This window comes from Hipposideros armiger, unplaced genomic scaffold (genome assembly GCF_001890085.2).
Source record: "Hipposideros armiger isolate ML-2016 unplaced genomic scaffold, ASM189008v1 scaffold_206, whole genome shotgun sequence".
NCBI lineage: Eukaryota > Metazoa > Chordata > Mammalia > Chiroptera > Hipposideridae > Hipposideros > Hipposideros armiger.
The window spans coordinates 1,819,070-1,843,054 of NW_017731556.1; the positions used below are offsets into that span (position 1 = coordinate 1,819,070).

At 39.4% G+C, this 23,985-nt stretch overlaps 1 protein-coding gene across 1 annotated transcript in view; it reads right to left on the bottom strand.

Moving 5' to 3' along the window:
• Positions 1-23,701, bottom strand: part of AIG1 (androgen induced 1) — a 182,925-nt gene extending 159,224 nt beyond the window's left edge. The window contains exons 1-2 of the mRNA XM_019653745.1: positions 23,648-23,701; positions 10,025-10,180 (exon numbers count right to left, since the gene is read on the bottom strand). Of these exons, the coding sequence (XP_019509290.1) occupies positions 10,025-10,180; positions 23,648-23,701 (210 nt within the window). The remainder of the gene's footprint in view (positions 1-10,024; positions 10,181-23,647) is intronic.
• Positions 23,702-23,985: the final 284 nt, after the last annotated feature.

Sequence of the window (23,985 nt, forward strand, 5' to 3'; positions counted from 1 at the left end):
TCTGTATAACTCCCTTTCTTATTTTGATGAATTTTCATAATTAGAAATTGTGGTCAGCTCAGACTTTATGTATGAAAATGTCTATCAGGCGAATGGCGAAAAGCAAAATTAGGGTTGGTGTGTCAAAAAGTTCAGCGTACTTGCTAAGAGAGAGCACTCCATTAGTTAGGGTGTTTGGCTTCCAGTCCTGATTGGGCCATTTACTAGCCGCAGACCTCAGGAAAGTGACGCGTTAAGGGGGAACAGCGTCGGAAAAACTGTAAAATGAAAGCATCTTCTGTGAAGCAGGAATGATGGAAATTCCTACCTGTTGGGGCAATAAGGATTAAATCATTGGAGGAAAGCCTTGAGCAGCATCTGTCTCACAGTAGCAAGGAGCAAAAGTTAGCTCTCATTATTAGCTTTTTCAGCCTCTTGAGTTGTTTGTGGGAAGGGAGATGGTGTGAAGTCTCAGAAAGCGTAAATGGAACCCCTCTAGCCCGGTTAAAGCCGAATAGAAAGGCAACGGCAAATGCCTGTGGGTATGAGGTGGCCTCTTTAGAACCGTATGGTAATGTTGGGGGGAAGGAGGTACAAGTGGCATTTCTGAATGCTAAGACTGTTATTATATCAATGGCTCTAGGGGCTTTTTCCTTTGTTGACTCAATGCTCATTTTGACAGCAATCCCCTAGGCATGCACGCGCTCATGTAACTCTCTTCCTTTTTTTTTTTTTTTGGCTGAGCCATCCTGCCACCTGTTGGCAGCTCAGCAGCTGCTCAGTCCAGGCCAGGAATTGAACCGCTGTTGCTCAGAGCTCAAACTCTTGAGCGAGCTCTTAACCAACTGTGCCACTCGGCCAACCCTCATGTAATTCTCTAGATGTGGGAGCACCGAGGCTTCTTTCTGCCTAGTTATTTGTGCCTGTATGAAGCTGGTCCTTCTAATTTTGTAGGTGAAAAGGGAGAGGGGCCCTCCTAAGATTAAGGGGTGAGATGACAAAGACAGGTGCAGAAAATGCCTCTCCATCCATGCCTTCCCACCATGCACACCACTGATTTATGCTCAGGATGCTTTCTTGTTTCGCATCCCTCCCCGTCTCCCCTTGGTGACGGATGAACCAAGGGGTGGAGACACGGGGGAAGCGGAAGGCAGACTGCGGTGGAAGGCTCCCCCTGGTTCCCTCTGCGACACAACTCCCTTCCTTCTCCTCATGTCACACACAGTCTGACAGCGATACCCAGACTCCTACTGGGCTTGTTCCTATGTGTAAACAAAGCACGGACGTAACCTACGGGATAAAGAGACGTTCTGAACAGGGAAACTTTCTGGAAAGTGGCCCTTCAGAGGAGCTTAGGAGACTCTGTGCTGGGCCAGCAGGGCTGCCTGTGAAGTGTGGCGGCTCTTACGCCCTCCCTTCACCGTCTGCCATCTCCTTGTCTTCCCACCTGTGTTTCTGGGACACATCCCCCAGAGTCAGAATTATGCCTCCACTTTTGCTCCTCAGAGGGTTATAAAAAGGCGTGATGAATGAAAGTCCTATCCAGGACGGGCTATTTGTGGTAAAATAAGCGAGCTATCAGCATGGTAATTGCACGAACACAACTGAAAGTTAATAAATGTTGTGTAGGTGGAAAGTCTACTAGCTCCTTCCTGGGGGGGAAATGTTCCTTTTGATATTGGCTGATGTAACACAGCACACTTTGATCCAACTAAAACAAGTAAGAGTTACCTCAAAACGCCCACAGGGACTGTAGTAATTTCAGGAACACCCACACAGCAAATCATTGTTTCTTTTTACAAAGAAGATGATTGGGGTGGACAGATAAGGGGGGAGAGGTAACAGAGAGAGAGAGAGAGAGAGAGAGAGACAGAGAGACAGAGAGACAGAGAGACAGAGAGACAGAAATCATGAGATAGGGACACATGCAGAAAAGGAAGAAGGAAAATGAATAGTGTTCCTTTTTCATTTTTTTAATCAACAACTAATATTGCACCTTGTTCCTGGTCCCCCCGACAAGGGCATACAAAAGATTTCTGGTTTGGGGATCACATGTTTGAGAACAGAAGTTCTATGTCTATTTTATAATATGCATCACATTAATGATACTGAAGATCAGGCCTACCTTTTCTCAATCACATATTTCAAATATGTATTTCACTTACAGGTATAAATATAGAAAGAATATATCTTCATTTTCTGAGATATTTTTGTGGCCTTTTTGCCCAGAGAGTGGGAACTCTTGTGAAATCATACACAGGGCCTGATAATTCTCTACAATTTCTAGGGGGCTACGGGAGGAAGATTTGACTAACAACCCAACCCGGCTGTCTGCCTACCTGAATCGGTGGTCGAAAGCTGGGCCACCTCTGGCTCCAAATTTCACAGGGAGTTTCAGAAATTGGACATAAACCATTGGGTCAATTGCGTATCATAGCTGACTTCTTTGAGAAGAACTTCAAATGTCAGATTTAGGTTAGTTGTTTATGATGATACTGATGAAAATGCACCAAAAAAAAAAAAACAGCATTGGCAGAGAATAAATGGAAAAAATATGCCTTTCATGGCTAAGATACAAAATGTTCATGATTAGTCTCCTCGTTGTACTGCATCTATTTTTTGTATTAATATAGAGAAACAAACAATGTTACCTAAAATCCTGTTAGTTTTTAGTCACTTAATATTTGTTATTCTCAAAATTTGTTACTCTTCATTATTTCCGGAAACTCCTGATTTTGTTTGGGGAGCAATGCGCCCAGCCCATACAGATGAACCATAATTAGTTCAAGCCCCCGTGGCGACCTCACCCCGCTGTGCTTTCCCAGCCTCGCTTGCTGAGGTTCCAGCCACGTGACGGTCCTCACCAGAAGACCTACGGGAATTTCTGCTGTCAGAGCTTCTAGGAGAGACTCATGTGCCTGATAAAGAGACAAACACTGGGGGACAGCCACCTACAGAGCCTCTTCCTCGTCCTGCCCTGAACATGGTTGCGAAGGATGTGATGTTTGGTGTTTATCAAGCCTCTGAGACTGGTGGTGGCAACTCCCAAGACAACAAGTCAACACTCTGGAGACGGAAAAGTGGAAAATAGAAAACGCCTAAGTCTCACATGGTAATGCTAAGCAATACCACTCTGAAACTACCTGGTTACTGGCTTCTTGTTTTGTGAAATATTGAATATCTTTATTGCTTAAGTCCCGGTTGGTTGGATATTCACGCAGCAAACACTGTTATTGAGACATTGCTCCTGAGGCTTGCGCTGCAGCAGGAAATCAAATACACAATCTCCCTGCCCTCACAGGGGATGCACCGAGTCAGAGGAGACATACGCTACAGAAAGAAGAGCACTGACATGGAATGTTCCAGGTAGCGGCAATCATTCTGAAGAATGTAAAGCCAGCTAAGGGGATGGAGAATAAAGGGAGGCTAATGTATATAGGCTATTCGTGCCAGCTTCTCTAACGGGTAATCATTTGAGCAGAGACTTGATTGAAGTGAAAAAAGTGAGCCAGGTGGATATCTGGGGGTATTCTGTTACTCGTATCTGAAAGTACCATTAACTTATACATCCAATAAGCTTTTAGTCATTCTTCAAAATAGAGCTCATATATCATCATTTCTGGGATGCCTTCTAGGACCTCCCACTCACCAAAATGAATCCCTTCCTCTTGTGGGCTACTTCTGTGCCTTAGACACATGTAGTATTTTGCTCATCATGCCCTCTTTTAGTTGCTGACACAGTTTATAAAATCACCTTCTCTAGACTGAGAGACCCTTGAAGGACAAGATCAATTCTTAGCCACTGCTGTCTTGGCCCCTAGCACCCCATACTCACTGCCTGGTAAGCACCACGAACCCACACATGATGATTGACTTGACTAGAACACCTGTCCTTTGAACGCTCTGGATATACATGTGTGTTTTTCCACTGCAGTGTGATTAAAAGTGAGCATCTACAGTAAAATTCTGTTGAAGTCAGATTACTTTTTGTATTGAAGAAATTTGTCTTGCAAGCATTGAGAAACTTTAAGTTAGCATGAATGTGTACACATGAAATAGGTCACCTAGGCAGAAAAATCCTTGGTTTTCATTTAAGAGAGAAGAATATATAAGATGGTTGAGAAGCAACATGGTTCCCTATCAGGTACATCTGTCTAATCACATTATGTCCTTGGTCTTTTGAAAAGGTGATCAATAAAAAAAAAAAGACTTTAAGACCACTGACCTATTTAGGTAATTACAGTCTCCTGAGCATTACTCCTGCTATGAGATGAAGAGGCCCATTGAGCTTACTGATCTTGAATGAATCCTCATCTATGAACCTTCCCTGTTAGGCAACTCAACTCACACTCATTTCAGCGCAAGAGTGTAAGTCTATGATTGACTCAACCCCCAAATGAGCAGGCTTTTACCAAAAAATATGACCTAGCAGATAGTTTAACTTCAAAGGAACTTAAGAGAAAGGAAAAGGGAATGTGAAGAAACTTAGAACATCAATGAAGGCTTAAAGACCACAGAAAAAGAGTTTGATTTTAGGTAGGTACGTGCATGAAATTTTCATAAAGAGGGGATCAGCAGATAGTAAGTGTAGTTTTAAATTAAATCCAGAGTTTGTAGAATAAAGTAAACAATGTGCTTTCAAAAAAAATCCCCCTTTGATATTAAAACAGAAATCATTTGCTTTTATTTACAATCTCAAATAGAATCAAATTACCTTTCCATTAACAGACATTAACATTAGTAATTAATATTACTTAATATGATTGCTTTCCTTTTAAACCAACTTGTTATTTAAAAATCAGGAATGAAAATAACGGCTTTTAAATTGCAGGGGTATGATGATCCAAATGTACATGAATTGCGAAATTTTCCTTAAGGATGGCTTAGAGTTAGCTAGTGTGTCAACAAATGAAGACTTTCAAGAAACGCTTTTTGAAAATAATTCCTGGATACTTTTTCTTTGAGTCTGCATTTGAGATTTAAAATTCCATTTTCCATATGTTTCCTAAGGAAGCAGGTGCTATACATACAAGTCCCTATTATGAGGAAAAAAAACAAGTTTTAAAGGATTCTAGACTAGGTTGGTGCCTATAAAATAATCACTAAGTGTTTTTAAGAACATGATTATGACACCAGAAATGGTTTACTAAGAAGTCCAAATTTCAGAGTTCATCTTGGTACATGATGGTTTGTTCCTTATATGCTGGATGTTCACTGCAGGTAAGAACAGACCCAAACTTCCAGGGCCTTCCTGGACCCACGTCCTCTTTATTAAGGGAGGGACATCATCCATCTTCACCCTGAGGACTGGCCAAGGTTAGTTTAGTGGCAGCCCAGCATCTGGTCTAGAGCAACCAAGTAACACTAAAGGTACTACCAGGAAGGACCAAGGTACACTCGGGAGGTGATGACATTTGATTACATTCATTATGCAGACTGAGCAGCTGCAATCGAATGGGATACACAGACTTGAATGAATGGAAAACACATGACTGCGGGGTTGGTTTTTTTGGTCATTAAAAGGGCTGCTTTGGATAGCAGTTGGAGACACACTGAGGATTTCTGAGAGGGGCATTTTCATACTCAACATACTTATTTATTTTTTCTGCTCTTCCTCTTCTTCTTCATTGTTTATTTTTTGGTTGAAACCTTAGCCTATTCTCTTAACTAGAAGAGTATCCGCCAGCGCAAAAGGCCACAAACTCACAGAAGACAAAAGACATTCTTGGTTTGATTGCTCCTAATAAGCTTCAGTGCTTCCAGACCACATAATGTCACAGAATTGTTATAATGCTGCTTTAAAAGGGTGACAGGGTTCAGAAATAAACTGCACATGGTAAGAAGAGCCTCCCATGGGTTATGCCTGCAAAGTGAGTGGCAGGGCTTTGGGGGTGGTGTTGGTTTCCGGCCATTAGCGCTACTAACCAAGGCTAGCTTAGCATTTATGGGAATCTGCTCAAATCAGGATGACACACGCTACGTTCACTCAAGCAACAACTTCAAGGTTATGCTGAAGCCAAACTTTACTCCAATTATCTTTGATTGGAATGTTTCATTATTTTGATATACCCTTGAGCTAGAGAGAGTCCATGCAATAGACACGTTAGGTCCACAGGTCACAAAATCATATTGAGTGCTTCATGCCCGCATAAAGCAATTACTGTCAACTCTCAATTAACCTCGTTATTGAAGGAAGCATTAGTGTAGAAAATACAAATCCTACAATAGATAACCTACCCGTGTCTTTTTTTGCTGCCACCATTGCAGCTGAGGTGAGAGAGAGACAGAGAGACAGAATGGGGGCATCAGGAAAAGCTCGGGGTTAAGAGGGCTCTTCAGGGAGAGTTGAGCAAAGGTGATAAATTCAGCTGCCAGTCTGCCTTCTATTTATGCCTGTTGCCTTTTTACCCTGCACCAGGAAGCAAAAATAATATTGCTTTCTCTGCAAACTTCTGGCTGACAAACAAAAGGCTCAGGGCAGAGGAGGCACTCTGAGAGGTTGGCAGCCACCTGGCAGTTGGCGCCAGGAGGCCTGGAGGGACCACAGGCAGGTTTCACAGAGGCTGTGCGCCTTCCTCCTTAGGTAGCGAGAGCCATGCCCGGGGTTCTCTGGGCACACGAGGAGGGTCTGAACATGAGCTCTAGGATTCTGACTGTGTCAACCAACATGGAAAAAGGTGCTTAGTCACAAATGTTGTAATGAATCATTTGCTTATATGGTGAACCTTCTTACACTAAGGGTTCCTACAGGTATAGCTATGTCTGCCAGGTCCTGGGCATCAGTGCTGTTCCCATCTTCCTCATGTAATAAACCCTTCAGGCTGGGCACCTCACTGTAGGCCAGGCACCATAAGAAGAGTCAAGATGAGGCCTCTCCAGGTGACTCCCAGTGGCACTGCTCCAGGAAGGGCTCACATTTTAATAAGGAAGAAAGCCTTACGTGAGAAAGGTAGAATAGTGGAATTCCAGACCCCACTGAGCAGCTGGGGGATTATGGGGGGAGCTACAGAAGGGGCAGGGGAGAGCTCTGAGGTCACAGCAAAGACAAGGGCACAGGGAAAGGGAAGCGGGAAATAACCCTGGGAAAAGAAATGCCAAAAAAGAAAAATCATAAAATTATGTGTGTTGATTAAAAAAAATATTTTGGGCTTGTTAAAATAAGGACAACAGGCCCCAAAATGGAGTCACTTGTGCTAGGTCCATTGTCAGTGAACCAAGATTTAATACTTAAGCTAACTACAGCTTCAGCTTCCCAGGAATGTAACTTTTAACTGGTCAACATGGAATTACCTGGTCAGCACTAGTGAGGTAATCCAGCCCATGGGCCCCCTTCACTCCCCTTAGGAGGGCTGAAACGCACATTCTTTCCTAATAATTTCCTTTTCCCACTCCCTTCCCGCTTTTAAAAAACCTTTCCTTTTCTGCAGCTCAGTGGAGCTCCTTTCTGTTTGCTAGATGGGAGTCTGCCCAACTCATGACTCACTAAATAAAGCCAATCTGATCCCTAAAATCACTCAGTTAAACGTTTGTTATTTAACAGGTTAAAATGCTTATAAAGAGCCAAATTCATATCCTCTGTAAATATGACTTTACATCTGGGAAGAAGCCATTTATCAGTTTTTTGCTTTAAAATGAATTTTTGTGTATTAGAGTGAGAAATCAGGTAGAAATTGGATAAATAGGTACAAAAAGTCAAATGAAAGAGTAAGAGAGAAACAGTGGAAAACATAAGGAGACTTCTGGAGGATACTGGGAAGGATTCTTCTTAATATTAATGGGGAGAGAAGTAGGGAGGGAAGGAGGGAGAGAGAGAGAGAAAACAGGAGCACATGACATGGGGGAGGAGGCGAGGAGGGGAACGTAACAGGAACTTAAGACTAGTGACTATAAAACAGAAAGTGACTCATAATAACAGGAAAGATTATGAAAATGTAAATATTGACTATAAAACATCAGTGGGCAAGAAAAAAATATGAGTTAAAGAAATTAGTGAAGCTGCACCTCTCTGATTCATTATTTCGTCTGTATATGTTTTTTGAAGCTCATCAGCTAGGGAAGGTGCATACATATATAATGAAAATGTTATGACTTCTGGTTAAAAAAGGGGAGAGGGAATTAACGGTATTATTGCTTCTCTTCCCTCTTTTAAAACATAGAGAAAACAAGAAAAATAGTGAAATGTGGAGGAAAGCATCAGATGTAATCAAACAAAAAGCCCCCTATTCTTTTTACAAATCATGAAGCATGCGTACATGGACCGAAGGCAGAAAGGACATTGAAAGCTGACAGATACCTCAAGTCTCAAGCAGGTACAAAAAGTTTCTGGCCAAAGTAATGTCAAAAATGTCTCAAGGGCATATGCAGTGAGCCTTTGATGAGAGTGGCAAGACGCACAATTTAAGCTCTAGAGACACAGTGTGACATCACATAACAGAAGGAGAGGCAGCGCTAACAGAAAACGTTAATATTGTATTTCTATTTACTTTTGTATTGTGTTACTACGGTATTCCTCCTCGCCAAGGAAGACCTCCAGAGGCAATGCCATGTCTACAGAAGGTCCAAGGGAGTAAGGGATAAAAAGAAACAAAAAAGATGTAGACTTGGATTTTCTAGATAAAAATCCCTTATGCTGTAAGTATATGTCTTTATAGCTTATTGCCCCTGGAAATTTTCTCTTAGGTGACTATTTTGATAGAAAGCATGTGAATTTTATCAGGCAAGTCCAAAGAAGGAAATATTAAATAATACTTGAAGCAGTTAAGTTGGTTATGTTAAGCACTAGAATTTGAGAGATTCACTAGATAGCTTCAATCTGAGCACTCATTTAGGTTTTCAGGGGATAAAGATGAGGGAATGAGAAAAGGAGTGTGACCAGATTATAATACACCCCTAAGGGCTATTTCATCCAAGAACACACTCATGCACCTCAATACATAAAAAAGCAATTCACTGATATTCTGGGAGCTTACTTATTGGTCTTATAACAAGCATGTAGTGGCTTCTGCCAGCTATAGATCCGGAAAATATAAATAAGAGCTACTGGAAGGATTTAAAAAATAATTTTCAGACTCTTCCTACAATGGACCTTGGATTTGGTACATATGCTAGCCCAGGTCACTTCTGTTTTTCCCAGAAATTCGCTGGCAAATGAAAGGTCTGAATTTGAATTAGGTAACACACTCTTATTTGCACTCACAATTTGAGATTTAGGAGTTCTCTCATTCTTCTTCTGGCCATATGCAGGTTTAAAAAATCTATGTGGCTCTCATGGGGCCCTGGCCCTTTAAAGAAACATGGTTTATATATAGACAATGGATGACTAACAGATTTGTGAAGGAAGTTAAGCTATGGAGGGACTCTCACAAAAAACAATGAAAATCAGTGAAGCCAGAACAGACCCAAACATTGAGCAACATTTACTTAAGTGATGTTGGCTAATGGCACAGTTGAGCAAGTGAAGACGTATGAGTGAATGCTGATTTCATCTCTCTCAAGTTAAAAAATACTAGAATGGTCATAGACCCAAGGACCATACATTTCAAGTTTGGGGTGCTTACGAAACTGTTATGGGTTGAATTGAGTGCCCCCCAAAATTCATATGTTGAATTCCTAACCCCTAATACCTCAGACTTTATTTGGAGGTAGGGCCTTAAAGAGGCAATGAAGGTTAAATAAGGTCATTGAGGGGCCCTCTATGTGTCTAATACGTGTCCTTATAAGAAGAGGAGATTAGGACATGGATAGACACAGAGCAAAGAGTATATAAAAATAACATGGAGAAGGAGTCCACTTACAAGCCAAGGAGACAGGCCTTGGAAGAATCCACCAACACTGCCAACACTTTGATCTCAGACTTCCAGCCTCCAGAACGGTGAGAAAATAAATGTCTGTTGTTTAAGCCACCCAGTCTGTGGTGCTTTGTAATGGCACTCAGAGCAAACTAATATCAAAGCCATCTATGAAGAGCTTTTTTTGTTTTCTCTTAGAAGTCTGAAATAAGACCTATGTCTCTTCTGTAGTGAAATGCATTCTACATCATACTCACAACCCCAACAGGAAAGGCCAACACAGCCAACATCCAGTCCCGGAGAGAGATGAGCTTCTTGAGCTGCCTCTCTTGTTCCTGGTTGCCACTTCCTCTCGTCAGAAGACTGGAAAGATCAGTCAACACACAGATGCCAAAAAAGACAGCCTGGATGACCTGGAGGGAGACAATGGCTGGTATTAGTCAATGAGATCTGAGGAGACCCAAGCTGTACAACAGCCAGCAAGCTGCATGTTTGCAACTCACACCTAAGAGAGGATCGGAAACACATTTAAAAAGCTGGACCTACACATTAAAAAAAAAAGGAAAGATAGGTGAGAAAATTCATCTTCAAAACATTACTTCCACTTTTGCTCACCTAAGGACAAACATAAAACATGCATACATATACACGGTCCAACAGAAAGTAATATCAATGATCAAAATGACAAGTCCATTACTTTTTTAAAAATCACATCTGTGGTCTATTTATATTGACTAGTGGGGTTTAACAAACATCTAAGAAGTGCAAAGCAACGGACCAGGATAGTCTGAATAATAAATGAGACAATTTAGTCTGACTGTGAAGAAACCTTCCTGTGGTTTATTCTGTTAGGTTTAACATTTTCACCATAGGAAGTGGTAGAAAGCTTCTAGTCCTTGAGTCATAGAGAAATCAACTGCAGGCAACAGTTGAGACTGATGGAGCAAATTTCTAGTCAGACTTGAATTAAATGATCTCCTTCTCGGTTTTCAGTTTTTATGAAATAAAATCTTTACAAAGCAATGTAAACTTAGATACACCATTTTCCCAAAAAAAAGTGATCACTGTACATTCCCAAATCAATTACAAATTGAATTATTAATACTTACATTAGCTATGATGTACTTGGACTTGGAACATCACAGAGAGGGAACACTGCAATGCTACAGCCCAACTATTTGTGAAATTCCTCAAGTGGAGGTAAAAGGACTGAGGATCCAGAGCTACGAGTGGAGGCTGGCAGTGTACTGGAACACAGCTGGGCAAATGATCAAACTATGGAAAGGGCAGAAAATGTATTCCCTGGGCTCAAAATTATGCCCATTTAGCACCAGGAAGAGATTCAGGGGAATTATTCTGGCTGCTTCTCCCGGAAGTGACTAAGTAATTTACTGATGATGTATTTACTTGTAAAAGATACACTTTTACTCATTACCTGTTTAGAAAACATACATACATATACATATATATGTATATATATATATTTATATATATATATAAATATATATATATATATTTCCACTGTGCGCTTACATGGTGGAAGTTTGCAAACTTAATTGTCCAACCTGGTGTGTGTGTGTGTGTGGTAAATGTCCATGTTGGCAGTGGAAAGAATCTGTGACAGCTCTGTGGATGCGTGCCTCACTGAGTCACAGAACGAAGGGAAGAAGGACCCTCAGAACTACCTGGTTCTATCCCTTAGTGTAGCACTGGCACACTAGGGTTGTTTATTATCTGTTCAAACTCTTACCGAAGGCACATTTGACAATTCCCCATAATAGACTGCATCATCAGGCTTAGTCAAATAAACAAAAAATCCTGCTGTATTTTACTACGGTACACTGGACTCTTTGGAGCCCACCATATCCTATTATTAGTCTATCTTCGTCTGAGTAATGTTATATTCTTCCCCATACCTTAGCCTACCTTTCAGCTTCAATGACTTAGTTTATTGCTGTTCTTTCTAGAACCCAAACAAAACAAAACCAGAGTAGAAGAAACTAAGACTGCTAAAACTGAACGTGACGCAATTGAAGTGTTGGCAAGAATCATGTTGTGATGACCAGAAATAATTTAAATGACTCAGGGAATAATTTCATACTTGGGAACATTTTCATAGCATAACTTATGAAGTTAGATATTAGATCTTTATGTTAACCCTAGCATGGTTTAAGAAATTGGAGCAGCTGCACTGGGTAATAATAATATCCATGTGAATATAGCCAGTGAGCATATTAAAAGGTGTCCTACTTGATCAATAACCAGGGAAATGCAACTCTAGATCACACTGAGATTGCATTTTCTCACTCATATAATTATTTACAATTTAATTCTGAAAATACCAAGGGTTATAAGGATCTAGAACAACCAGAAACCTTATGGTGGGAATGCCAATTACGACAACCACTTTGGGGAAAAATTGGCAGTATCTAGCAATTTAAAGATGCATATACTCTATTATCTACTGACTTCACAATGAATGGTATTCCCTAAAGAAACTCTCATATATATACATATATATGTGTGTGTGTGTGTGTGTGTGTGTGTATATATATATATATATATATATATATATATGTATATTAGTCATATCTATATGAAAATATATTTCAGTATTTACTGCTTCAAAAGAAGTTGAAACAATCTAAATGTCTCTTAATAGGTGACTGGATAAATTGTGCTAAATTCATACAACGGAATTCCAAGCACATATCATTTTTTCATTTTCACCACAAAACATTAAACAAAAAAGGAAACCAGAAAAAAAGCTACATTTCAAAATTAAAATAAATTTCAAAAAATGCAAAGATAATTTCAAGGATTATATGAAGTACAATATAAAGAAATGCATGGGAATTAATAACACTGAGTTTAGAAATGTCTACAAGGAGGATAAGATTGGGAGAAGGACATAAAGGCTTCAACTGTATTGATACTATTTTATTTCTTAAGTTGATTATGGGGTATATAGAAGTGTATTATAGTATTCTCTATATAATTCATTATTATGAAATATTAATATTTCCATATAAAATTAAAAGGTAAAAAAGAGTGGTTTTTATACTTTTGGGATATAATTGGCTAGTCTCTTTCAATTCCTTTCCTTCCAACTCAGTTTCTCCTACATTTAAAGACTGATGAATAGTAGCAGGATTTAGTGAGCTACAAATTAAGTAAATTAAGTGAATGTTAAAATTCCATAACCAAGTAACTAGTACCAGATTTGCCTTCCCACAATAAACAACTAGCATTTGGACTAAATGTATAAATATACCTTTTCATATATTGGACTTTTCCCTCTGCAATCAGCCAGAGAAATCTTTTTATTTATTTATTTTTATTTTTTTATTTTTTATTTTTTTTACTATTAGTGTCAGGTATACAAAACAACCCAATAGTTATGCTTTTCACCCCTCACAAAGTGACAACCCCTCTCCCCTCTTCTCTACCCCCACCCCCGATATCATGCTTATCTATTACAATTCCATTGAATCCGTTCCCACTCTCTACTCCACATCCCGTGACTATATGTATATATAATTATAGTTGACATACATTATTATTCAACATCAGCTTCAGATGTACAGTGCAGTGGTCAGGTCTCTTCACCGTCTATGACGTGGTCTCCCTAACAAGACATGAGTAAGAAATCTCTTTTTTTAAAGGGCTCACTTGATGAAGTCAGGCCGACCTTGGATAATTTTTTGTGTGTGTGTCATAAAATAATGTTATTGCAGGAGTGATCATATTCACAGGATCTTCGAAAACCCAGTGGGAGGGGATTATACAAGGGTGAGTATCACTGAGGGTCATTTTAGAATCCTATCTACCACAAGCTGTAGGTTAAACAATTCTCAGAGCTCACTTAGGATGGAGAGGTATTTATGTTCTGACCAAACAGAGAGGCCTTGTTAACTACAACAGGCATTCAGTGGAGACCTAAGAATTGTCATGCCTAAATGTGGTGCTAAAATAGCTTTGGAATAAAAGCTTGTCTATATCCATTCCAACCACACTTAAAAACAAGCCTCAAAAAGATCAAGCTGATCTACAGGTAACTCAAACGCCTGAAAACATAAAACTCTACGCTCTTTAAAGGAAGACAACATAATCTAGACGTTCAACAATGTTCAACAGTACAATATCCAGCAAGGGCCAATTCATTATGAAGGCATGATGACCTTAAATGTGCATGTGCCTAATAGCTGAGCTTCCAAGTGCAGGAATCAAAACCAGATTTAACAAGGGGCTATGTTACCCAGTAAGGGTTTGTTAAATAAATGATTCACTGATTCACTGATGATTTTCTGAAGATTTAAAAGGAAAGGAGGGGATCTTATAATGTAAAAATGAGACCTCATATTCTAGAATGGAAAAACAAAAGAGTTTCTGCAACTATAAATGCAATAGTCTAAACATTTTGCCAGTCATAAGATTAATGGTACTATGAAGTCTGATACTTTTCTACATTCATCTTCTTATCCAATGGTGTCGCCTACCACAGCAGTCCCCTCACTATTACCTGGTGGCTATCCAGTCACTTTCTGTAGGTCTCTCTACTACCTGTTCCCTGTGTGACCACAGGACAACCCCATCTCCCCTGAACTGCTGAGGAAATACGTCCTCACAGTGAGTATGTGAGGGTCCAGGAACAGAGGCCCCACAAAGTGATTTTCTCCTCATTTCCCAGCATCAGGAGACAGAGAGGGGATCGTGGTTTTTTTTATTAATTGTTTTTTTTTTCCAAACTCACACTGACTAATCTTCAAAAGATAATGCCTAAAAGTTATGGAACAGTTTACCATTCCCTGGGGAGACACATGAACTGACTTTTGGTTATTGGCTCACTTAGGAAGCAGTTAATCAATACTGTTAAACGTCTTTAGATTTCTGCCACTTTATTAGAATTTGATTTGAGCTGACACCTAACGAATCACATGAGAGACATTTTATTTGTGTTTTACTATTGCCTGTGTCATGTTGTCCATTGCAACTGAATATTCATTAAAATAACTTAAAAATGTAAAAGTTATACAGAGGCGCACACGTGAATTGTAAGTCAGATTACAGTGAAGCATTATTTGGCTCCAGTCACTCTACAGAGCTGGCATCTCCAAAGCATCAACTCAGCATGACACACATATATGCCATCTGGCTTTGCATTCTTAGCAGGCTGGTTGCTCTTATTGTTTTGTGTCACGTGTAGAAATGAAGTGGTCAAATGTACTATTTCTCTCCAAGAAATATAAATAGAGATTTATCAGAATGAAAAAAATATCCCAGGATAATTTGGACTCACTCTAGCATTTGTTCCTGCAGAATGTTCTCGAATGTTTAATTCCTTCTGCCTCTCTCCTCCACCCCCTCAAATCTCCCTGTCAGGAAAGCATAGCTTTTTTTACTGAGTCATTTTAGGTAAAAGATTTATTTCCACAAGTATGAAAATGTACCCAGATTCCAGTCACATCCTTATCTTTTGTACACATGAGTGGTTTTCATTAATCTAATTTAATATTTTCTTCTTTCCTCTGGAATTCACTAAACTATTACAGTTCTGTTTGTACTATAGGGCAAATTCATTAGACTTCTACCATTTATTCCCAAACATGTATGATACAGTTTATCCAGAACAGGTTTTTTTATTTCATTTCACTAGATCATCAATATCTTCATTAATATGTTTTTGCACCAAAGCTATACTGTCTGTCTGTCTGTCTGTCTGTCTGTCTCTCTCTCTCTCTCTCTCTCTCTCTCTCTCCACACACACACACACACACACACACACACACACACACTACACACACATATCAGGTCATGTCATTATTTTAATTAGTTGGTAATTTTTACATTTCTGCCTCATTGGCCAAACTCAGGCAAGAACCAAGAATGCACCAAAACAGGAAAAGGAGCATATGAAGTGACAAACGGGATCATTATTTACATAAATTTTAAAAGACCAGAGTACAGTACAGAGTACAGACCTGTCTTGATCTTTGGGAACAACGACTTTTACTGGGGTGTACCACATTTTGCTTATATTGTATTTTCATAAAATTAACATAAAGAGTGCCACAATGTTTGTTTTGAAAATTTTTGAGTAAAGTTACATTTAGACACATAGAAGAAACAAGAAGATGAAAGTCTGAGGGCTGAAAGCAATGCAACCGGAGTGATGTGGATCATGAGATAAAGGAAAACTGTGGAGAGAACAGATGGGCAGAAGGCAGAGAGATTTCCAGGTGTCATAAGGCAAGGCCTGGAGGAGCCCGTTATATGAGGATATGAGCAATAATTAAAGGGGAGATGATAAAGAAGAAATGAAAAATCGATCCATTTTTTAAAATTAGAGAAGGAAGATTATGTAACCTTTAATAAACATATATGTAATTGAAAGAATAATAGATATGATAGGTAGTTATGATGGATAGCTTTAGATAGACATCTATCTAAATAGATTTTGTGTATATATATATATATATATATATATATATATATATATGACATATTGTGTTTCCCCGAAAATAAGTAACCAGAAAATAAGCCCTAGCATGATTTTCAGGGTGCTTGTAATATAAGCCCTACCCCAAAACATAAGCCCTAGTTGAGATCTTCAGCCAGACATGACTGTATTTGAATACATGTAGATTTCTGTACATGAATAAAGAAATAAAATGCATCTTTTGGAGCAAAAATTAATATAAGACTCAGTCTTATTTTCAGGGAAACGGTACATGGTATGTGTGGGTGCATGTGTGTAATTTCTCCTACCCAGAAGGTTGAACAATCCGTTTGGAGAAATGGTGTGAGCCCGAAGCCCTCATGTATCTCACTTATAGTCACATATCATGTAGCTCTATAGAGCATAAATCATTATTTTGTTTTCAGTTCATAAAACTTTCAGTGCAGTTCTTGCAAGAAACCAATCCAGGGCAGTATCTGTGTTCAGTGAATAGTGAATTTGACTGAAGGAGTTAAATAATATGTGGAAAAGATGCAAGAGCCATGAAATAGCAGAACCATGAAACACTATCTTCAAGGGAGTCCCCTTCCATTCCATGCATATCTTACTTTTTAATAGTGCATAATTCTTTCTCCTCATTATCAAGATCAAGAGTGGATGCCAAAAGTATTTCGGCACCAGGGGACAGTGACTCAGTATGCATTCAGATGAGTGCATTCTTTAAGGTTTCCTTTGCATTTGTTTCCAGTGTCTTCCTTGCCTGATGTATCTGAACATCTCTAACAATTCTACAGTCCTGGGAGTCCATCTCAGTTACAGTATGGAGTCCATCAGTTACATGGAAGCTGTGAGCAGTTTGAGCACTACTCTGTAGAGAGATCAATGCATGTAAAAGTATTTCGCAGGCTCTCACGGCCTCCCTCATCGACTGAGACCACACCCACAGATGCACAGTCGGGTGAATTTTCCTCCACCACGCTGGGAGCGCATTAGCCCGAACCAGCCAATATGGTTCTCTCACTTTAATGATTGTAACTCTTTCTAAATCTGCCATTCAACTGATGTGCTTGAAGCCTAAGCATTTTCAAGGAATCTTCACCACAAACATTTCTGAGGAGATGGACTCATTGCCTCATGAAGCCCGTGGCTTTCAGAATGTGATTTAGGACCCCTGCCCATGTACACAAACACTTATCTCATACTGCTCTACCTCATTACTGAAAATCGATGAAGTAAGCCATAAGTCATCACTGGCAAGCCATCCATTCAGACAGGAAAAAGAGAAAAATAAGCTTTCCAGTGAGAAATAACGCATGCAGATACACAGCTTCGGAAAGGAGAGCTTGTCCACAAAATTCGTTACATTATCACTTAATCACTTTCAATACATAAGTAGTAAGAAGAATAGTCATCTAAAGAAGGCATTTGGATATGCTTCACAAAGTAACGGATGCAGTCATGCCACGTTCCAGCGACAGCCCACTAGGAGTCCTGCAGGGCCTTTCCAGAGGCTCCATTCTAATCTGCAGATAATGACAGAAAATTCCCCCTCGGGTGTTCTCTCTGAGACACCATGAGCTACTCGACACTTTTATATGCTTAAAGATTTTAAACTATTAATATTAGTATGAATCCTTTTGAACACTGTATTAAACACACCATTGATTTATTTAACAAATATTTATTGATTAATATGTACAAAGCACTTGGTAAACGACTAATGCAAAAACACAGACTATTAAATGACTATATGCTGTGCTGCAAATGTGAATGTGCTTAAAGGCTCTAACCTCTGGCTTAGTGGTATGCAGACTTGCTAAAACATGATATCTAGATTTAAGCACACTAACAGTGAGGAATATTTATTGAAACCAAAAGATGCATCTTTAATATACAAATCTGTTCTGAAGTGCCTTAAATTTCCTAACAATGTAAAATGCACGCATTTTATCTCACTAAATTTTTACTCATGATAACAATTTACTTCAGCAGATGATTTAAGTTCCAAACACAATGATTATTTAAAGAGCTGGAAAAATCTCGAGCCTAAATAAAAAAGGACCTAGACCTGAGTTGACCAAATCAGATCTTAACTGATTAGATGATATAGAACCAGATAATCCCACACAACCCATGCTCTATCTATCTACTATCTATCTATCATCTATCTATCTATCTATCTATCTATCTATCTATCTATCGATCGATCTATCATCTATCTATCTACCTATCTAGAGAGAGAATGAATATACTGCACGTGAAATTGTGTTAAAAAAGCCAATTAGAAAGACATGGTCCCTGTCCCTAGACGCTTCCCTTCGAAATATTTAGAAATCGATTGAGCTTGCCTAACATTGACTCTACATAAAGGCTATATCTGTACAATTGTAGATAAATACTTGACAGGGAACTGAATGGTTAAAGTTGTTATGAAGGCAGTTATGCTGACTTCTGCCTTCAGAAATAGGATCTTCCTGACAAAAGCTTCTGGATGGGCTTGGAGAGGTCTCACTCCCTCTCAGACAATATTTGCTATTTTTAACTCAGCCTGGACATTGTTATACCATATTGATTCGTTTAATATTATCATTTTGAAGTTTACTGGTGCAGAGCCTACAAGATCTAAGATGCACCGTTCTTTTCATTTCTGTTCTACACTAGTTCAACTATGATTCCACAATGTTTTACCTCTAGATTAAGTATGTTTATAAAATCCCAGGACACTTAAAGTTTGAGAGAGTTATGAAGCTAACTCTACATGACTCCTACCACCATCCAACTTAAGTGACAATGTAAATCTCAGACAAAATTAAAGGTCCCTAAGACATTGTATAACTTCATTAATGATACAGAAAAGTCTGATAATACCAAGTGTGGAAGATGATATGGAACACTGCTAGTGGGAGTATATTTTGGTTCAAGTACTCTGGAAAATAATGGCATTATCTAGTATTTTTGAGGATGCATATACCTGTGAATGGCCTTATGTATGTCTCCTGGAACCCAGAATATATGCCTTGAAATAAGATTGGTGTTGTAGGCATATGCTTCTGTCCTTTAGACTACAATTCATTTTTTTCTTAATAAAGGAAGAAGTGGTGCTGTTACTTATTACATTAGAAAACTAAGAAATATATCTAGTTTTCAATTACTTAGGTAACAAAGTAAATACAGCCATTAATTTCTTAACAAAGTTATCACCTTAAGTTTCTATTAAAAAGACAAGCTATTTTTATGGCTTGGAAATAACTGACTGTATATAAATTTCAGTCATAACTAAAGTGTAACATGATTTTCTTGTACTTTAAAGACTCAGTGACATTTAGAACAATGAAACAGGAAGTTTGTTAGGCTTAAGATGACATCGTTGATTTATTTTTAAGCAGAGGAAGTTTAATATAAGGAATGATTAAACTATCATAGGAGAGCAATTATAAGATGTAAAGAGAACTCTAAAGGGTACCCTGGGGCTCAGGGAGAGTACCCAAGGAAAGAACCTTGAAGAAGCCCCCTCCCCAAGGATGAGCTTCAGACTTCACTGGAGAACGCGGGTTTGCAGCCTGTTGGGTGGTAGAGAAGTTCTCTGGGTTGCCTAGGCAACATCAGTGGGCAAGCCGAAAGTGGTCCTCCCAGGTACAAGTGAGTCTTGGCTGATGAACAAGTGCACAGAAGGAGCTGAGCAACCACTGTGGGCAGCAGACCCGGAGCAAGTGGTGCCCTTGTTGGGAGGGCTGCAGGGAGGTGGTCAGCAGAACAGGCTGGAGTTCTGAGGTCACCAGTGACTGCACATCCCCTGCAGGAGGCTGGGGCAGAGCAATGCTAGATGTCCTCCTACCCACACAGCTGACCAATGGGGCAGCACTGGAACCAGTTAGTGAAACCCCTTTTTCCTGCAATGTCCATTCAGTGCCTTCTACTGAGAAAGCTCGACATCATCCTCAATGTGAAGAAATGTTTAAAAAGTTATGGAAGAGCAGGTATTGAGGAGGGAATTTGGAGCTGGGAAATAATACATATCTCATTTAATTCACCGTGAATTCATTAATATTTAATAGCATTGTTAAAGATGTTTCAGTTATTCTAATGAAATGTAGAAGAATCAGGGAAGGAACAGACATCATAATATATTTGTCTTGCCTCCTATGGTATAAATGAATGCACATATTCTGGCTCTGAAATGGGTGTGTGTGTCATGTGTCACTGAGTCAGCTCCAACTGCTGGTGACCCCTATGAATGAGTGAGGTCCACAGTGTCCTGCCCTCAACAGCCCTGCTCAGCTCATGCCTATAGCTTCTTTTTTGGAGTCACTCCATCTCATAGTTGGTCTTTCTCTTTTCCTTCTGCCTTCTATTTCCAAATAGAAGTCTTCTATTTCCAAAAAGAACCCTGCCTTCTGATGATGTGCCCAAAGCAAGACAGTTTCTGTTTTGCCATTTTTGCCTCCAAAGATATTTCAGGCTTAATTTGCTCTAATACCTACTTATTCATCTTTCTGGTGGTCCAGGGTATCCACAGAGCTCTCTTCCAACACTGTATTTCGAATGAATCATTTCTTTTCCCTATCAACCTTCTTCAGTGTCCAGCTTTCACATCTGTGCATAGTAATTGGGAACACGAGGGTGTGGATGATCTTAGCCTTGGTCTTAATGACACGTCTTTGCTCTTGGTGACCTTTCCTAATTTTTCCATTGCTGCTCTCCCAAGTCTCAGCCTTCTCTTGATTTCTTGGCTACAGCCTCCATTTGAATTTATGACTGAACCAAGGTAGACACAATCCTTAATAACTTCAGTATCTTCATTATCTATGTTAAAGTTATGTATTTCTTCTGTGGTCATGATTTTTTGTCTTCTTGATGTTCAGATGCAGTCCTGCTTTGGCACTTTCTGGAACTTACAAGCTTCTGTTAAATTTCTCCACATTCCTTTACATTTACTTAACTCTTTTAAATGCTGTAATAAAAATGGGTACTTCCAAATGGGTACAATCTTCAGGGATGTAATTTGAAGATACGAAATCAAAAGTTTTAAAAATACTTTTAGAAATGTATCTTACTTGGTCACAAAACTCATGAACAAGAATGTTTATGCCACTGGAATCTATACTATAAACAATCTGGAAATTGTAAAACTGACCAAAATGACATATTGAAATCTTGAGGGAATGGTGGAATGTTACGTATCCATGAAACATCATGTCTTCAAATAACTTGAGGAAATGCTTATAATATATAATCAAGTGTAAAAAACAAGTAACAAAATGCAACCACATCTGACTATAGTTAACAATACTGCATTGTATATTTGAAAGTTGCTAAGAGAATGGATCTCAGAAGTTCTCATCACACACACACACACAGTAACTATAACCACAACAGCAATAACTAATCTTATCTGAATGCCGATTGTGTGCCAAGCACTGTGCCGGTCACTTACTAATCCATCTCATTTAATCCTCATAACACTCCCATGAGCCAGGGACCCCAATAATCCCACTATTACAGATAAAGAAATATAGGGATAGAGAAGCATATTGCACATAGCATGATCTCAAATTTATGTAAAACATTTATACAAAGACATATCATTAGAGACCAAAGCTAAGATCATCCACACTCTTGTTCCCAATTGCTCTGTATGGATACGAAAGTTGGACAGTGAGGAAGGCTGATAGGAAGAAAATGATTCATTTGAAATATGGTGGTGGAGGAGAGCTCTACAGATACTCAGGAGTACCAGGAAGATGAACCAGTGGGTCCTAGAGCAAACTGAGCCTGAAACATCGCTGGAGGCAAAACTGACAAAGCGGAAGCTGTCCCACTTCGGGCACATCATGAGAAGGCAGGGTTCTTTGGAAAAGACAATGATGCTGGGACAATAGAAGGCAGCAGGAAAAGAGGAAGACCAACTATGGGATGGACTGACTCCGTAAAAGAAGCCATAGGCACGAGGCCACAGCAGCTGAGCAGGGCTGTGAGGCCAGGACACTGTGGACCTCACTCATTCATAGGGGTTCCCAGGAGCTGGAGCTGACTCAGTGACATGTGACACACATGTCATGATCTGACATGATATTATCTGTGGTCCAGCGATGAAGTAAGCTGGAAGCTGACGTCCATTAAAAACTCTATCGTAGTTCAACTCGTTTTTTCACATGCAAAAACATACCCTTACAACCTGAGCATTTTATTCAAATTACAACTCACTATGTCCAACTGTTAATAAAATGAAAATAGTGCTGGCCTCATTTTTGCTCATGTTCTTTCTCTCCCTGTCACCACTCCCATCTGTGCATTTTCTTTCCCACATATTTTAAAGTGGAATCAGAGAAATTTTTCCATTCATATTTCTGAGAACTTGTTGAAAACTTGCAACTAAAACAACAAGCTAAGTTATGAACTAATTATGTCAAAGTTTCTTACAGTATTTTCCCTTAGGAATTGTCTAGCATTGTTTTAAACTAGTCATGCTATTCTTCAGGAAGGGAAAAAAAAAAGCATGAAATTTATTATCCCTATAAGATTTTTGAAAACAGATGATCTGTTTTGATAGTTCACCTTGAAGACATATTTTTCTACTAACTTTCCTGCATTCGGGGCTGTGAAATGGTTGAAGCAGTTACCCATGTGTTTGGGTTAGTTGTTAGGTTTGGAATTTTGTTTGTAATCAGATTAGGTTAAGAAAATGTTTACAGTGTTTCTCCACTTGTAAGGAAACAAGACAGAATCAAATTGCCATTCTAGCATTTCTCACAGTGTGAGGGTCACACCTACTGAAACAGCTTTTGAGGGGAAAAAAAAATCAAAAAAAATTATTTTAAATGTCACTACCTAAGCCTGGACTAGTCTCTGGAAGAGGACTGCAGATACATTAATATATGTGGAAACCTGGTTATCTGACAGACCTCTTTCTATGCTCTGCTACTGATGTATGTGCTCACCGTTCCAAACCACTCTCACTTTCTCACAAGCAGGAGACTAGCTGACAGGTCTGTGTTTTGCAAATGCTTCCACCTCAACCTGGCATGCTTTCTAAGTCCCATTCAGCTAGGTCTACTGTTATTCATCCTTTCAGACCCAGCTCCAGCTCTCCCTGACAAAGCACAGCTGAATTGTCCATATGTGTGCCCTGTTACCTCGATCTCATATCCTATATTCCTCTAGCCTTGCATTTATGTCACTGCACTTAGGTGTTTGCTTCTGTCTGGCTGCCCTAAAAGACTCAGCTGCCTGAGGAAGAGCATAAGGTTCAAGTCACTGTTTTATTCTTAGGACAAGTTTGCATGCTTGAGTGCTCAGCTGCCCTTAGGAAAGTGCTTTTTATACTCAGAACTTCAGTTTCCTCTTCTGTCCAATGGTCACACGAATATTTGCCACACACATGGACTGTACACATTAAATGAGATATTGTAAGTGGAAGTACCTGGACCCCTGGCCCTAAGTTAATGTTAACTTGAATCCGAATCGGTCTATGCATCACGGCAACACACATCCCGATACTAAATCAGCATTGAGCAAAATGCCTCGTACTAAGACCCTCAAGAAACGATTACCAAAGTAATAAATACAATGAACATCAACCAAAGTAGGGAGACCAGTGGTTCTTTGAGTTATAAGAACTTGAAGGACATGATAAAAACTATGGCCTTTTCCCCCATATGCACACATACTCAATTTTGCGAGGAATTTTAGGGGCTCGCCAAACTCCCTGAAGCTCAGTCATGGTCCCTTCAGTCTGTAGGAACCGGTAGGAGTCCCTAC